The sequence below is a fragment of the Halteromyces radiatus genome (genome assembly GCF_025201355.1).
Source record: "Halteromyces radiatus strain CBS 162.75 chromosome Unknown BX664scaffold_12, whole genome shotgun sequence".
Classification (NCBI taxonomy): Eukaryota; Fungi; Mucoromycota; class Mucoromycetes; order Mucorales; family Cunninghamellaceae; genus Halteromyces; species Halteromyces radiatus.
The window spans coordinates 72,308-87,675 of record NW_026251698.1 but is presented as its reverse complement, the minus strand read 5'-3'; the positions used below and the strand labels follow the sequence as shown (position 1 = coordinate 87,675).

The 15,368-nt window shown below is 30.4% G+C and overlaps 7 protein-coding genes and 1 non-coding gene across 8 annotated transcripts; 5 read left to right on the top strand and 3 right to left on the bottom strand.

Annotated features, from left to right (window-relative positions):
- The first annotated feature begins 20 nt into the window (after window positions 1–20).
- On the top strand, window positions 21–1,146 carry BX664DRAFT_343882 (uncharacterized protein). Its single transcript, XM_051547377.1, has 4 exons — window positions 21–221; window positions 290–349; window positions 413–517; window positions 701–1,146. The coding sequence occupies exons 1-4, from the start codon at window positions 43–45 to the stop codon at window positions 1,011–1,013; spliced, it is 657 nt and encodes a 218-aa protein (XP_051395764.1). The 5' UTR covers window positions 21–42; the 3' UTR covers window positions 1,014–1,146.
- A 110-nt stretch (window positions 1,147–1,256) lies between these two features.
- Window positions 1,257–2,276, top strand: BX664DRAFT_389503 (peroxisomal membrane anchor protein conserved region-domain-containing protein). The gene is made up of 2 exons (XM_051549544.1): window positions 1,257–1,729; window positions 1,826–2,276. The coding sequence occupies exons 1-2, from the start codon at window positions 1,319–1,321 to the stop codon at window positions 2,213–2,215; spliced, it is 801 nt and encodes a 266-aa protein (XP_051395763.1). The 5' UTR covers window positions 1,257–1,318; the 3' UTR covers window positions 2,216–2,276.
- Window positions 2,277–4,000: 1,724 nt separating this feature from the next.
- Window positions 4,001–4,073, top strand: BX664DRAFT_t131. Its single transcript has one exon. It is a non-coding gene; the product is annotated as a tRNA-Ala (tRNA).
- Window positions 4,074–5,798: 1,725 nt separating this feature from the next.
- On the top strand, window positions 5,799–6,956 carry BX664DRAFT_362698 (kinase-like domain-containing protein; the record flags this gene model as incomplete). The annotated part of the gene is made up of 2 exons (XM_051548331.1): window positions 5,799–6,160; window positions 6,306–6,956. The coding sequence occupies exons 1-2, from the start codon at window positions 5,840–5,842 to the stop codon at window positions 6,954–6,956; spliced, it is 972 nt and encodes a 323-aa protein (XP_051395762.1). The 5' UTR covers window positions 5,799–5,839.
- BX664DRAFT_389501 (uncharacterized protein) lies at window positions 6,938–9,630 on the bottom strand. Its single transcript, XM_051549543.1, has 12 exons — window positions 9,325–9,630; window positions 9,119–9,257; window positions 8,939–9,044; window positions 8,809–8,870; window positions 8,450–8,742; window positions 8,297–8,369; window positions 8,180–8,218; window positions 7,929–8,108; window positions 7,682–7,833; window positions 7,406–7,574; window positions 7,232–7,349; window positions 6,938–7,158 (listed from the first exon to the last, which is right to left on the bottom strand). Exons 1-12 carry the CDS (start codon window positions 9,570–9,572, stop codon window positions 7,040–7,042), a joined length of 1,698 nt encoding a protein of 565 aa, XP_051395761.1. The 5' UTR covers window positions 9,573–9,630; the 3' UTR covers window positions 6,938–7,039.
- A 90-nt stretch (window positions 9,631–9,720) lies between these two features.
- Window positions 9,721–12,083, top strand: BX664DRAFT_343873 (Mu homology domain-containing protein). The gene is made up of 9 exons (XM_051547376.1): window positions 9,721–9,837; window positions 9,905–10,152; window positions 10,244–10,356; window positions 10,450–10,571; window positions 10,662–10,781; window positions 10,853–11,062; window positions 11,195–11,411; window positions 11,550–11,623; window positions 11,700–12,083. Exons 1-9 carry the CDS (start codon window positions 9,803–9,805, stop codon window positions 11,866–11,868), a joined length of 1,308 nt encoding a protein of 435 aa, XP_051395760.1. The 5' UTR covers window positions 9,721–9,802; the 3' UTR covers window positions 11,869–12,083.
- A 45-nt stretch (window positions 12,084–12,128) lies between these two features.
- BX664DRAFT_46633 (kinase-like domain-containing protein) lies at window positions 12,129–13,923 on the bottom strand. The gene is made up of 2 exons (XM_051549594.1): window positions 13,658–13,923; window positions 12,129–13,568 (listed from the first exon to the last, which is right to left on the bottom strand). The coding sequence occupies exons 1-2, from the start codon at window positions 13,785–13,787 to the stop codon at window positions 12,205–12,207; spliced, it is 1,494 nt and encodes a 497-aa protein (XP_051395759.1). The 5' UTR covers window positions 13,788–13,923; the 3' UTR covers window positions 12,129–12,204.
- A 497-nt stretch (window positions 13,924–14,420) lies between these two features.
- Window positions 14,421–14,884, bottom strand: BX664DRAFT_343871 (uncharacterized protein). Its single transcript, XM_051547375.1, has one exon. The coding sequence runs from the start codon at window positions 14,822–14,824 to the stop codon at window positions 14,567–14,569; it is 258 nt and encodes an 85-aa protein (XP_051395758.1). The 5' UTR covers window positions 14,825–14,884; the 3' UTR covers window positions 14,421–14,566.
- Window positions 14,885–15,368: the final 484 nt, after the last annotated feature.

The window sequence follows — 15,368 nt, the reverse complement described above, 5'->3', positions numbered from 1 at the left end:
AGCTTTTCGATCGTTTTCCATTTCGTTTCTTTTTATCAAACCATGTCTTCAGCTTACGGAATAATTCCAAAACCCGTATCAAATATCTCTTTGGATACCATCTTACCTATCAGCAAAACATTACGTAATGGTACCAAGGCAACATTACAACAAGTAGATCCCAACAACCAGGCACTGGTGTCAGTATTAAGACATTTAGTCAATTATGAAATCAACATGGGGTAACAAATAAATAAAATAAGACAGTTGACTCTTAATGACGTTTTCAACAATTTCTTTATCTTTGTAGATCAACTTATCCTCAAGAACATGAATTAGACGAAGAAGGTTTTACCAGTTACTTTTTAGCGTAAGTCAAAAAAAAAAAAAAAAGAGAGAAAAGGTTAACCGTTATACACTAAACCCTTTTTAGATATGATTCTTTTGTACTTGTCAAAGATGATCCCATTGTACCTGGAAAAGAATATGATATGCATGATAAAGTTTTAGGTTGTTTCTACGTCAAGCCTAATTATCCGTAAGTCAAAATAATAGATCATCAATGACAACAATATTAAGCTTTTTTTTTTTTTTGGTGGTGATTCATCTTGTTATTAGGGTAGGAAAATGATAAAAAAAAAAAAAGAAAGAAATACCAATTCAATGACGAATGATTATAATCAACTAACTAAAATTCTTTCTTTTTTTTTTTTTTTTTGTAGGGAAGATGTTCTCATATTGCAAATGGTGGATTTTTTGTATCGACAGTTCATAGAGGATTTGGTGCTGGTATAGCCATGGGTGAATCATTTCCTCAAATAGCCTCGGCATTGGGATATCAAGCATCTGTTTTCAATCTCGTGTTTCAAAATAATGAAGCATCTATCAAGATCTGGCGTCGGTTGGGCTTCAAAGAAGCTGGTCGCATCCCTAAGGCTGGTCGCTTAGAAAATAGTCCTGGGAAATTGGTGGATGCAATTATTTTTTACAAGGACTTTACAGAACAAAATGAAGAAACTGATGTTGACAAATAATAGTATATATTAGTAGTTTGTATTTGTAGTTCTTTGTTGGAATATTTAATCATCTTTAGAAATTATTATTATTATTATTATTTTAAATTTATTGATTTACTTGAATACAGTGTCTTTGTATCTACTATTGAAATTTTTATTTTTTCTTTTCCCCTGAGAATTGATAACCTATTTAGTTCAAACCATTTGTCATATCAAATTGATTTGACTCTCCGCATTAAAGACACCTCTTTAGCTTTTTTTTTTTTTTTCTCTTTCTTTCTTTTTTTTTATTTTTTTTTTTTCCTATTTACTCCACATTCCTTATGTCTGGCAGCAACTCATCAACACCAACAACAACGACAAATGAATACAGAGAAGATTTATTAATGTTGGCATCGTCATTCCTATCTTCCAGTAAAGTCCAAGCAGCAGAGAAATCAAAGAAAATTGCCTTTCTTAAAAGTAAAGGACTTACTGACGCAGAAATAACAGAAGCCTTCAGAAGGTTGGATCAACAAACATCCATATCAGAAACTTCACCACAACCGTCATCAGCTTTGAAATATACTTCTCCATCTACGTCTTTGATACCTGAGCAACCAATGGAACCACTTATTCTTTATCACCCTGCGCCCACTGCTCCCATAGTCCCGACTCAACAAACCTTTGCTTTGGCTCTTATCTTTGGTGTTGGTCTTACTGGAGTTGCCTGTGGGTTGATTGGCATTGTCAAGGTATTTAAAAAAAAAAAAAAAACTAAGGACAATACCTTTTTTTTTTTTTTGAGAACATACACTTCATTTTAATATTGTTATTTTTTTTTATTTTAGCGACTATTATACCCTGTGTTTGCAACCTATGCTGGATACAAACATAGTCGATATCAATACTATACTGGTGTGATCAAAAAAGTGAAAGAAGTATTAGACAAGGATATCAAGGAGGAAAAAGATCAAGATGAACTGGAATCATTAGATAAACCTGGAGTATATCAGTTGATTTCGAAACAACAGTCTTTAGCCGAACGACTCGCCGATATTGTTTTCCAAGTACAATCACTTCGCCCAACAAAGAAATCACAATTGGCCAATCTTCATCAATCCTTTAATGCACTATCGGAATCACTGACTTTGGATCAAGAACAACCTGCAGTGTTGATGGATATGAAAGGGGAACTGCGTCGCTTGAAGGGAATATGTCTCAATAGGCGTCAATTTTAGTCTTTCATTGGTTATTTTGTTAATTAGATCATATTGCTTGGTTCTTTTTTTTTTTTTATGGAAATAAAATTTACCAAGTTACCTTTATACTTTTGGAAGTTGATTCTCACTACAACCTTCTATTTTTTTTTTTTTTTTTTTTGCGCCTCCATGTGTAATATCGATCATTCAGGTGATAGGGAGTGTGATGACGGTGGATGATATGTGATGATGCGTTTTGATAAAATGGTTGGATGCTACAGTATGTGGTGAATGGACGATAATATGATGATGATGGATCCTATGTGATTAATGAATGGATGATACAATAATAATCATGGGTGACTATCACATCTTGTGTAAAGTAGCATATTATCAATGAATTTCCTACAGTAACTGATTAGTTTTGAACGATATTCATAATTAATTCCTTTGATGATTATTTTATGGTAAATATATCGATATTCTTTATTCATTAAATTAAAGCTCTTTAGGGAAATTTGGATTAAGAATAGAATAAAATTTCGAAGTCCTTTTTTTTTTTTTTTTTTTTGTTTCTTTTATTTTTAATACACTTAGTTTTATTTTTTTTATTTTTCTTTCTCCTTTCTTTTTCTCTTCCATGAACTTTTTTTTTTTTTAATCAATAAAGTTTTATTTCATTACAACTACTTTGTTTACATGTCAATAGAATCGATTCCATCTGCAGAATGTACTATTTATGTATGAATGCATTCTTTTTATTGTACTCATGTGTGAAATAGATGTGGAGTTACAGAATAAAAGAAAATAAAGACAAGAAAGTCAATGAGCTTTTTTTTTTTATTTATTTAAAAAATTGTTTAAAAAAGGAGACGAAGTATCTACACAAAAAGTTTTGTTGGCCTCATATATAAGTACGTCGTAATCATACTATATTTAAGGTTGGTGACCAAGTTTTCTTTTTTTTTTTTATTTTGGTTCGTAATACTGTTATTATACAGGGCGTATAATCTTATTAATATTTTATTTCTTATTGATGTGATATTATCATCATATGTGTAATGATTTAATCATGATAGTTGCCCTGGAGTGTTTATTCATTGATATATATCTTTCCTTGGTAGTGGTTATGGATCATCAGCATGATGATTTTCAAAGTCCGTATTTTATTTTATTTTTTAGACGTGTGGTAATTTTTTTATTTTCTTTTATTTCTTTCTTTTCTTTATAACAGTTTTAATCACATTGTATATCAATTAGTGATCTATAGTAGTCATACTTTTATTTAATAAAACATTTATTTTTATTCCTACTACTTTATTACATGTTATTGTAGTTGATTCCATCTTCTGATGTATTTTTTATTTTTTATTTGTGAATGCATTCTTTATTTTATGGATATGGTTACGGAATATGCTGATACGACAACATAGTATATCAATTAGTGATTTATAATAGTTATACTTTTATTTAATAAAGCCTTTATTTTTATTCCTGCTACCCTATTACACGTCAATGTACAGTAATTGATTCCAACTTGCAATGTATTTTTATTCTTTGTTTATGAATTGCATTCTTTATTTTATGGATATGGTTACGGAATACGCTGATACGACAAATATTCAAACCCCAATGCAAACAAGTCTCTAACCATAACGCAGAAAAAATAAACGCACTTCACAGAAAAAGCGGGCATGAAGATTCAGGAGTTTTTTTTTCACTGCTTTTTTACCAGAAAATTGTTCAAACTAGCTAAAAAAGGATAATTTTTTAATCTCAGACGTTTGGCTTTATATGTTAAATCACGGTCTATAACAACCATCTGGGGATCTAGCTCAAATGGTAGAGCGCTCGCTTAGCATGCGAGAGGCACTGGGATCAATGCCCAGGTTCTCCAATTGATTTTTTTTTTTACTGATCTTGAAGTTCTATTTTTATCTCGAGGTATAATTGGTAGATATGATGGCTGTTTTTTTTTTTTTTTTTTTTTTTTTTGTAATCCGTTGGGTGATTTTTTGGTTTATAGGTTCAAAATTGAAAAAGTAATCAGGATGATTGAAAGTTAATAATGAATATAGTGAGCACCAGTACTTGATTACGCAAGCACACGTATAAGTAAAGAAATAAAATAAAACAAAAAGTAAAGTAAAGAAAAATAAAGTCTTGTTCCAAATTTGGAAAGTAGAAGTAGAGTAAAATTGTTCTGACTTTAAATATAGAACAAAGTGAGCCAATCAAAATAGATAATCCACAATACAATCAAGTAGGGATGAAAAGTAAAGATTTATTTAAAAAAATATATTGATGATTAACTAACTATCAAAAAAAAAAAAAGGAAAAGAAGGGGTATTTATATTATTTGGAATTTAAGGTTAAAAAAATATAATATGAAAAAGAAAATGAATACGAAAAGAATAAGTGAAATAAAAAATAGGAAGGAAGGTAAAAAACGGAGGTATAAATGAAAATAATTTTTTTTTTTTTTATATTATTTTTTTTTTTTTATATATAATTTTTTTTTTTTTTTTCATTCAACAGTATTTTAATCATATCAAAATGATACTATTGTTATGGACTTTTTTGTTGCTTGGTAGATGATTGATTAATAGAATAGATAGGTGATATTATTAAATAATAATAATATCTATGATGATTGATTTGTAGTGAGTACCAGTTTCTTTTATAAAAAGAACAAAATAATATAAGGTAAATTTAAATATACGTTCCAAATATGGAAATGAATGTCTTGATGATATGATCACTCAATAAAATTAAAAGAACTTGAAAATAAAAGCTTGTTGATTGCTTGAGAAGAACAAAATAATAATAAAACTTAGGATGATTGACTCCTTAAGGGTGGCCAAGATGATTTGATTAGATCTTTTAAAGTTTATTAAGAAAAAAAATTAAAGATCTATTTGACCAAGCAAAAAATAATCATAATAACTAGGTGCTATTTTATAATAATAATAATAATAATAAAAATAATAAAAAAAAAAAAAACCAAGTTGAACCGATAAAAAAAATATATATATAATGTGAGAATTGGCAAAATGACAGAAAAAAGAAATAATTCTTTTTTTTTTTTTATGTTCAGCTGGTCAATGTAAATTTCATTGCCAACACACTATTATAATAATAATATTGATGATGATTGTGTAGTAGCTCTAAATAAATAGAACAAAAAAAAAAAAAAGACACTTTAAATAGTCAAAAAAGAAAATGCGTATGATCACTCTTGATGATGAGCGAAAAATAAAGTTAACTTGAAAAAAAAAAATAAGCTTGATGATTACATTGAATATAAAGATAAAAACTTGGGATGATTGACTTCCTTCATGACAAAGTGATTTGATTTAATGAAAATCTTTCGAATGGTACTATACTGGTAAATCCGAAAAGAGTAACTTCCCAATAGAGTATGATTGGTTCTGTGAATGAGTGGTTTCTAAATGAAAATATATGCCTCAAATGTGAAAAAAAAGCCTCATCCTTTTTTTTTTTTTTTTTTTTTTTTTTTTTGATTGGACGGACAATCATCAATGAATAATAAAAATAAATAATAAAAAAAAAAGATATCTTTTTTTTTTCTTTATTATCTTTTTTTGATTATTTTATTTTTATTATTATTGCCACTAATGTCATATAGTAGTAATCATCATCATGAATACTGAGGATCATCGGCCTTCATCTATTTTATCTTTTTGGTCAGATAAGACAGTTGTAGATCAAGATTTGACAGAAACAACTGATCATCATTCGTCAAGTGTATTTGATCTTACTACTACTAATCATCATCATCATCGTCGTCGTCAATGCTTGATTGTCAAACATATAACTCGAAGACAATCCGAAACTCATCGTGCTTTCCTCAAACGCGTCAGTAATGAATATTGTATCACCTCAGTATTATCTCATCAAAATGTAGTGGGTAGTCTTGATTTATTGATGGAGAATTATCGTTTTTGTATGGTGATGAATTTGGTATTTAAAAAAAAAAAAAAAAAAAAGAAACTATTTTCAAATTAGGAACATCCTTCCACATCAAGATTTACTTTTATTTTTATTTTTATTTTTTTTATTTTTTTTTTATTTTTTTTTTTTATTTTTTTTTTTTTTAAAAAAAAAGACGGAGATGGGCGATCCTTTATTATCATTGATTCGTACTGGTAGTGCATTCAACTCTAAAGTCGTAAAGAAATACATACGGCAACTAGGACAAGCTGTTCATTATATTCATACATTAGGTATCGCACATCGAGATATACGGCCAAGTAATCTATTGGTGATGCCTGATGGTGTACTCAAGCTGACAGGATTTCACGATGCTCATGTATTTCAATCACCTAGTCAACATCATCGTCTGAAAAGTCAAGGTAAATGTGGTGAGCTTCCTTATCAATCACCTGAAGTTCTTTTTTGGTGGGATCATGATCACACATCATCATCATCTGTTAAAAAAAAGAAAAATACGTGTCAACAAATGTCATCTTTATCTCATACTGATGATGATCATCTGTTTTATTGGGCTACTGCACTAGATATATGGTCTATTGGTATCAATCTACTTTACTTCATTCGTGGTGAAATCCCATGGTCTGTCGCCTGTATTCATCATAGTGCTCGTTATTCAGATTATATACTACATCGTCAATCATCTATCATGCCACCTCTTCCCCATTCTTTTGAACATTTTCTTCATCGTATCCTTGATCCTGATCCCTCCAGTCGAATGAATATCGAACAATTGATAAATGATCCATGGTTGATGATGCCTTAGTATTCTCTATACCCCTGATTTTTTTTTATTTTTGTTTTCAATAAATATACTACAAAACAAAACTATCTAATTCTATCTACATGTTAAAATCCTAAATAACTGTATTCGCCAAGATGTTCTGGAGATGCATAATCATTGTCAGCATAATAAGGGGGTGCTGCAGTTCGTATAGCTTCAAAAGTATGATCGGCTGTGTGTTGATCTAGAATTGTCAATAGAAAAAAAAAAATTAGTTGTTTCATCCTTTAGATAATTGAGATTTCTTTTGTTATTACCATTAGTAAACGTTCCAATTGCCATACACTTGCTACATAGATCCACCTCTTCAGTTTCATCACATACGGTACATTTGTAAAGAACACCTACAATAGGTTCAACACTACAAGAATCACACTAATAAATAAATTTGAAAATCAGTAAATACATTATGAGATATATGGTAAACTTACGGCAAATCCTTCATGAATGACGGTCTCTGTTCCACTAGTAGACAAATCATTGTCCGAAGTAGGTTTGGCTACACGAAGCATTGTTTGTTTCACTTTATCATCCACTTGTTCATCGTCAGACATATATACCGTTGGCAATACCGCAGAGCTATAATATCCACCAGATACCCTACAATAAAATAAAAAAAAAAAAAAGAATAAATCGATATAATTAATATCATTTTCTTTTACAATAAAGAAAAAAAAAATAGGTCATCGTATGTTTTCCTAACTTACTTGTGATGTGTGAGACCTCCAGATATAATAGAGTTATAGCCCATGCCTGATGTTCTTTGTCTACTGCTGACACCTTTGATTTTCGAACGACGACCTCTGATTCTACTTCGACCACCACGTGTTCCTTTGGTTCCAGATGAAGAAGTTGTTGACTAGATTTAGTTGATCATAAGTAAATGTAAATAAATACATATTATCCATTTTTTTTTTTTTTTTTTTTTGGTTATTGTTACTTTGTATGACTTACAGAAAGATTAAGGCGTCCAGGAATAGGTAATCCCATCTTATTCAACTTGATAAAGTATTTCTGTATTCGACTTGCAACTTGACGTGGCGTTCGAGTACCTAAAGCCTTTGCAATTTTATTGAAGCGTTGAGCCTGAACCGGTTCATCAGGGTATATTTCTAAAAGTTGTTCAAGATGTCGCTATCAATAAAAAAAAAGTATCATCTTGTTAGATTTATTCATATCCTATAAATTCTTATTTCATTGCTTACCTGTTCTTCATCAGTCCACGGTGCATTGAAATTTGGTAACTAAGAGAGACAAAAATATATATATGCGATATTAATATCATTCTTGGAATAAGATTATATTCATCTTCTTTCCTGTACCTCATGTTCCGGGATTTCCGATTGGATTTTGTTACTACTGCTACTACTACTACCATCACAAGGTGATGAAGATCTAAAATAAAATAAAAATAAGATATTTTCAGAATAAGCATACCATTTTCTTCTTATATATATTTCCAATGATTTATTTACCTTTCTAATGTTGACGATGATGATGATAATCCTACAGGAGTATATTTGCCCGCCATACCAGTTTGTGAAGAGACTCTTCGTTTACCTTTTCCATTCGGATAGCCAGAAGGTTGATCATCATCAGAATCAGATGCTTCAGATACAGCTGCTGAACCAGCACGCGAAGGAATTTGTCCTACAGCCTCCATTCCTTTTGCTAATTCACGTTGTAATTCCTTGACTTCTGCCGATGTGTTTCTTTGTGTTGATTTATTGATAGGACGATCTGATGTCATTGGTGTATCGAGAATAGTCTATAAAAAAGGAATATTTTTAAAAAGATAATTCAAACTATATGTAAAAAAAATTAAAATTATTACCTTGTACATTCCAGATCGATTATAAGCATTAGTATATTGTTGTGTCAAAGCTGCAAGTGAAGCTATATGTTGATAGAATGAGTCAATTCATCTTTTTTTTTTTTTTTTTTTTTTTTTTTTTTTGCATTACCTGCTTGTTTAGCAAATCGACTCTCGGGCATAAATCGATACTTTGTCCAATCCAATTCTGGTACACTAAGCACTTTTTGTAGACGAGGGGCCCGTTTCAACTTTTTCTAATAAATATAAATAAATAAATAAAATAAATAAATGAAAATATAATAAAAAAAAAGTCGAATACATGATTTACCTTTGATTTCAAATCAAGTACAAAACCAAATGGGTCTTCCATAGCATCCTTTTTTAGTTGAGTCAAAGTTTCAATATCCTTGGTGGCACGATTAAGTTGATGTTTGAGTACATTTAATACTTTAGTCACAGCTTGATAACTACCGAGAATGAAATAGAATATATATAAATATATTTTCAGTATATGAAGCAAATGATTCCACTTACTCTTCGTTGGATTCAATAGCATCGCGAGTTTGATCAATAGATTTATCAATTTGATCAGTTTCTTCTTTCTGTTCAGAGTTTGGTGTCGTAATTGTTGTTGTTGCTGTTATTGAAGAGGAAGATTCGTTGTTGTTCTTGTTTGTATCCTTTTCCAGAGGTGGAGTTGATTGAGGAGTCAAAGTGGAAATAGACTGCTTTTCTGGTGTTTTAGTAAATACATTATCTTGATCTGATATTTGTGTTGGCATGATACTATAAGATAAAGCATATGAAAGAATACTTTTATTATTATTATTATTTTAATAGAAAAACAAAAAGAAAAACAACAAAAAGCCATTTCAAATGTTCTCTTTTTGTCAATGATATTAAAACACCGCAGACACTTTTTTTTTTTTTTTTTTTTTGAAACTCGAAACACTCATTCCCTTAACAATTTTTTCTTGTTCTTTTTTCTCTCTTTTATTTTCTATTTTCATACATGATAAACTCATTATTTGTCATTAATCCGCAAGGGTAAATAATAAAAAAAATACTATAATAAACCATATGTCTTATACTTTTCTTCTTTTGTCTTTGTTAGAAAGATTATTATTGAAAAACATTGGCGTGGCATTATATCGCGACAAATAGTGGACGTATTCAATGATGAAAGCTTCAAATTTATGAACTCACCTCCAGGAACATTGGATAAGAATGACCTCGGTACGAGTGGAAAAGAATCCTTTTTTACTAAACAAGATATCCCTCCTGTATTGGAATCTAACAAGTTTTGGCTTCTCAACGTTTTCAGAGATGACTTGACATGGTTATGTCCTGTGGATAAAGAAGGTAAAATAATATATATATATATATTGAACTTTTCCTTTTTCTTATATATCATTATATATCATTATATATATATATATATTTTACATTATAGTTGATCCTATGCTGGTATTTGAATTCCTTCATCGTATTATTGATGTTCTCACAGATTATCTAGGTGATATTTCTGAAGCTTCTATCCGTGAAAATTTTGTTACTGTATATCAAGTAAGAAATAAAAAAAAAAAAAAAAATAAAGATATGTTAGAATGATAAATGATACTGATTATCTTTTTTTTTTTTTTTTTTTTTTTGTAATAGTTACTAGAAGAGATGATGGATTATGGCTATCCTTTGACGACGGAACCAAATGCATTGAAGGAAATCATCATGCCACCTACGATGATCAATAAAGTAATGACTACTGTTGGAGCTGCTGCTGGGTAAAAGAAAAAAAAAAATAGGATCTTTGATTTATTTTTGAATTGTTTTTTTTTCTTACTTTCCTTTTTTTTTAATGCTATATCAATAAGTGTGGCTCCCAAATTCCCACAAAATATGTCCAATATCCCATGGAGAAAAGCAGGTGTCAAATATACACAAAATGAAATTTACTTTGATATTATAGAAGAAATTGATGCCACTGTTGCAGCGTAAGTGAAAGGGAACTTGGTATTAGAAAAAAAAAAAAGAGGTGATTTCTAAATTTTGGATATATAATTAGGAATGGTACAGTTGTCTCTTGTGAAGCTCATGGTACTGTGGTGGCTAATAGTCGATTGTCTGGGATGCCTGATTTGACTCTTAGCTTTACGAATCCTAGATTGATTGATGATGAAAGTTTTCATCCTTGTGTCCGATATCGTAAATGGGAAAGTGAAAAAGTTTTATCCTTTGTACCTCCAGATGGTCATTTCAAATTAATGTCTTACAGGTAAAAAAAAAAAAAAAAAAAAAAAAAAAAAAAAAAAAAAAAAAAAAAAAAAAAAAAAAAAAAAAAAAAAAAAGTAATATGAAAATAGAAAAATCTCCAACATTTTTTTTTTTATTTTATTTATTTATACAGGGTTGCATTATCACCTCATCAAGCAATGCCATTACAAGTCAAACCACAAATCCTTCCTACCAAGAATGGTGGTAAATTCGACATATCAGTACTTCCACGATCTACTGATGGCAAACCTATTGAACGGATCGCCATATCTTTACCTATGCCAAAATCAACGACTAGTGTTAATGCAACTTGCAATGTTGGAAATTATATGTATGATCCAGTGACAAAGGTAAGTAAAAAAAAAAAAAAAAAAATCTTGGAGGGAATGAATTGATATTTTCATAATTGGGATAAAGAGAATATTGAGAGGAACTGATTCTATTTTTTTTCTTTATTTGGATTTTTTTTTTTTTAAAAAAAAAAAAAGACTATCAACTGGGAAATTGGAAAATTACAGCAACGGGAAAGAGCTCCTATGTTATCTGGTACTTTCAATACAAGGTAAAGCAAAAAAAAAAAAAAAAAAAAAAATGTATCGATTAATTGATTGATTTTCTTTATGATATTGAATTCAAAGTGACGCACAACCTGAAGTAAGTCTGACTGTTGGTGTGGATTTCCAAATTAGCATGTATTCTGTATCAGGATTGAAAGTCGATAGTCTGCGTTTATTCCATGAAGGCTACAAACCATACAAAGGAGTGCGGAGTATGACCAAGGCTGGGAAATTCCAAGTACGTGCATAGTTTGACTGTTAATTAGTTAGTTAGTTATTGTAGATCTCATCTGTTTATTTTATCCCTTCATATAATAAAAATGATCTTTGTTTTTATACCATAGACTTTAGCTAAATTCATCATCATCAATCATTGTCATCATCAAACGCTATCAATAAAAACAATTCAGGGCCGAATTATTTTATTATTATTATTTTTTTTTTTTCAAATACAACAATCAACATTATTATTCTAAAAAAAAAAAAAAAAAAAAAAAAAAAATTAAGACTAGATAACTGAAAAAAAAAAAAAAATCAACTAACTAAACCTAACTGATACGTATTGCCAAAAATGGAAAAGCATGAATCACTTTACTTTTGTAAGGTATTGGTGGTATTTGAGTAAATCATTGATGACGCGATCCTTGAGATTTCCAGTTGCTAAAGACACTTCAAAATCATTGATCAATTTCCGAAATGTTTGAAGACCCATATCTAAAGTAGAGGGAGGTGAAGAGGCTAAGGATGTGAAGAAAGAAAGCCAAAGGGATTGATTCCAGTATCGTTTGGGTTGATTATGCTTTGCATTGACCATGGGACCAGAAAAGAGAAGTGAATGAGCACAATTGGCAATACCCCAATAATCCAGTTGGTAAGGTAACCAAGGTAAACCGGCAACAATAGAAGGCATATCATTTTTCACTCTTGGTTTCCAGACTGCTTTTGCTAAGATTGGTGTTCTTGTTGCATTGTTGAATAGATCCAGATTCAACGCTAACCCGAAATCGATGACCTTGATGGAAATATTTTGCCAGAAAGGATGGGACGAAGTGTAAGCTGGAACGGGACCCAAAAAAGTATTATTGTTGTGGTTGTTTTGTTGAGTTGGCGCCATACCAGGGAGAGAATAATCCATCAAGAGATTATCTAACTTTAGATCCAAATGAACAATATGAGCTTCATGTAATACATAGATGGCTTGAAGAATCCGCAATACCAGTAATTGAACAAGAGCTTCAGGCACAGCTCTTTCATCCAGTTGACGAAAGACATTTAGACATTTCAAAAGAGTTCCTTGAGAAGCATAATCCATGATACTGTAACTGTGGTGATGATCTAAATAAAGTGCATGAGAACGAAGGAAGAACCGATCAGCCTGTGGACATTGTTGATAAATAAATTGATGCATATAATGCTCCCACCGGTCAACCTGTTTATGTATCTTGAGAGCCATAGGACGATTTCTCCATTTCACCACGTATACTGTTCCATATTTCCCTTCATCCAAATATCCATGAACATCGATCATTTCTTGTCCCAAAGAAAATGGTAAACCTTGACTAGTGAATGGAATCAATGGTTTGCGTTTGAGAATTCGAAGAGAATTTTGAGAGACAGAGTTCACCAGATCATAAGTTGTATCGTTCATCAACTGAGATACAACCAAACTCTGCTTGTCCTCGTAAGCCAATGGTACGGAAATGATGATCGGTTCTTGTTCACGTGTATCAATGTTTTCTTGTTGTTCTAGTTCAAATCGTTCCAAAGATTGTATCATAGATCGATGTTCCAATGGTTTTGAATGAGTCTGTTGATTGATCACAGGGGATTCTTGCAGAAAAAGAAGATCTTGTTGAGAAATATCTTGATATTGGTCAGGTTGAATTATAGACTGATGACGAGGAGGCTCCTGATGATCATATTTCCGGTCAAGTTCTTGTTTGATGGCAACTAGATTTTCTAAAATAAACAAAAAAAAAAAAAGACAGAGAGGTATTAGGTGATTGTGAATTATACACTATATTATTTATTCGTATTACCACTTTCAGTCACTCGTGGAACGTGTAATAAAGCACGACATTCTTCAAAAGATAAGTCATAATGTTGACAATAGCGTAAAGTAGCCATTCGAGAAGTTTGACGAATATAAGCTTTCATTGCATCCAACATTCCAAAGATACCATTAGATTCAAGACTGATAGCCAAAACTTGTTGTTGTTGTTGTTTAGGGAAGACACATTTGATAGAAGGAGGAGAGATATATATTGAGTGTGGTCTATTAAGATTCAATAAAGCATGTTGTAGGTCCTCCTGAGGTTTAGCATTGTGAGTGATACCTAATAATAGTATTTTTTGAGCCTCGTCTTTTCTAATAATAATAATAATAATAATAATAGTAATGAAAAGTATGAGAATAGTTGACGATAGGTAAAAAGATATGAGTTACCTTCCAAAGTGAGCATGATAATAAGCGATATCTTGATAAAGTAAAGCAAAAGAGGTACCGATATGGTTATCAAGGAGATACTGATAGATAGATAAAGGAGACTTGACCAAAATAGCTAGATAAAGCCAAAGTCGTAGGTAACGTAATGTTTTATATTCATTTCTACATACTTGAGTTGCTTCTTTCAATAAAGTTTTCACTTGATAAATAGAGGCGTCTTGTCGAATAAGATATTTTAACTTTTTTTCATAATCAACCACTGTTTTGGATAGAAGCATGAAGACTATTTCTGTAGTAAAACATGTATTAAAAAACAAAGAGAGATTTTATTCAACAATGAAAAAAAAGAAGAAAGAGGAGAATCAAAAAGATATGCACGAAAATGGAGATAATGATAGAGAGAGAGAGAGAGAGAGAGAAAAAAAAAAGAAGAAAAGAGGCGGGTAATGAAATAATGAAAGGGTAAAAAAAAATGGTTTAATGCAAAAATAAAGTGTAATTATTATTTGTTATCCAAGAATTGATAACCAGTATTAGCATCCCATAAAGAATCATTCACAGTTTCATCTTCAATTGAAGAATCTAAACTATCACTACTTGTAGTGGAAGTACGACGTTTTTGATTAGCCAAAAGTTTTGAGAATTCAGACCAAGGTAAATCCATAAAACTTGAATTCTTTGGTGTAGTAATACTTGGATCTTCATTAATAAGATTAGGAATAGTTTTAATATGTTCAAGAAGCTTGTAACCAGGATCCATCTTTTTTTTTTTGTGATAATTATTATTAAATAAGTAAAGAAACAAAAAAAAAAAGAAAAAAAAAAGAAACCCTTCTTATTTATTTTGAAAAAAAAATTCAAACCTTTTTGTCCTAAAATGAATATGCGTGAGATATTTATGCCCAATTAAGTATAGTCAGTTGATTCTCAACACGTTTTTTTTAGTACCAGCTGTTTGTTACCCATTGTTTTCCCATTGGAGAAAAAAAAAAAAAGTGTATTCCCCTAGCTCTCGACTAAAAATAAGTCAACTCCGAATGTTAGTATTTAAAATAACTTTTATTATTGAAATAATTTTATATATATATATATTTATCATCAATATATATATATATATATATATTATGCAGTCTACATAACGTATGTTTTTTAATGAAGATGGCACTAGTTATTTGTTTATTTTTTTTTATTGAATAACGAAAAGGAGACAAGCATGAGATTCCGCGGAACATATTTATTGGTTGAAAATATAAATATGGTAACCGGACATTGAATGATGACTCACTTACTTTTCACTCGACTGG

What these genes read in the sequence shown, in the direction of transcription:
- BX664DRAFT_343882 (XM_051547377.1), top strand. Translation starts at nt 43, where the DNA reads ATGTCTTCAGCTTACGGAATAATTCCAAAACCCGTATCAAATATCTCT. An exon ending in TTTACCAGTTACTTTTTAGC is followed by an intron (nt 350 to 412) that starts GTAAGTCAAAAA and finishes AACCCTTTTTAG; the next exon opens with ATATGATTCTTTTGTACTTG. An exon ending in TACGTCAAGCCTAATTATCC is followed by an intron (nt 518 to 700) that starts GTAAGTCAAAAT and finishes TTTTTTTTTGTA; the next exon opens with GGGAAGATGTTCTCATATTG.
- BX664DRAFT_389503 (XM_051549544.1), top strand. Translation starts at nt 1,319, where the DNA reads ATGTCTGGCAGCAACTCATCAACACCAACAACAACGACAAATGAATAC. An exon ending in GGTTGATTGGCATTGTCAAG is followed by an intron (nt 1,730 to 1,825) that starts GTATTTAAAAAA and finishes TTTTTATTTTAG; the next exon opens with CGACTATTATACCCTGTGTT.
- BX664DRAFT_389501 (XM_051549543.1), bottom strand. Translation starts at nt 9,572, where the DNA reads ATGCCAACACAAATATCAGATCAAGATAATGTATTTACTAAAACACCA. An exon ending in CGGAAATCCCGGAACATGAG is followed by an intron (nt 8,219 to 8,296) that starts GTACAGGAAAGA and finishes TGTCTCTCTTAG; the next exon opens with TTACCAAATTTCAATGCACC. An exon ending in AATTGGAACGTTTACTAATG is followed by an intron (nt 7,159 to 7,231) that starts GTAATAACAAAA and finishes TGACAATTCTAG; the next exon opens with ATCAACACACAGCCGATCAT.
- BX664DRAFT_343873 (XM_051547376.1), top strand. Translation starts at nt 9,803, where the DNA reads ATGATAAACTCATTATTTGTCATTAATCCGCAAGG. An exon ending in ATGTCCTGTGGATAAAGAAG is followed by an intron (nt 10,153 to 10,243) that starts GTAAAATAATAT and finishes TTTACATTATAG; the next exon opens with TTGATCCTATGCTGGTATTT. An exon ending in ACTGTTGGAGCTGCTGCTGG is followed by an intron (nt 10,572 to 10,661) that starts GTAAAAGAAAAA and finishes TATATCAATAAG; the next exon opens with TGTGGCTCCCAAATTCCCAC.
- BX664DRAFT_46633 (XM_051549594.1), bottom strand. Translation starts at nt 13,787, where the DNA reads ATGTTGGATGCAATGAAAGCTTATATTCGTCAAACTTCTCGAATGGCT. An exon ending in TCCACGAGTGACTGAAAGTG is followed by an intron (nt 13,569 to 13,657) that starts GTAATACGAATA and finishes TAGAAAATCTAG; the next exon opens with TTGCCATCAAACAAGAACTT.
- BX664DRAFT_343871 (XM_051547375.1), bottom strand. Translation starts at nt 14,824, where the DNA reads ATGGATCCTGGTTACAAGCTTCTTGAACATATTAAAACTATTCCTAAT.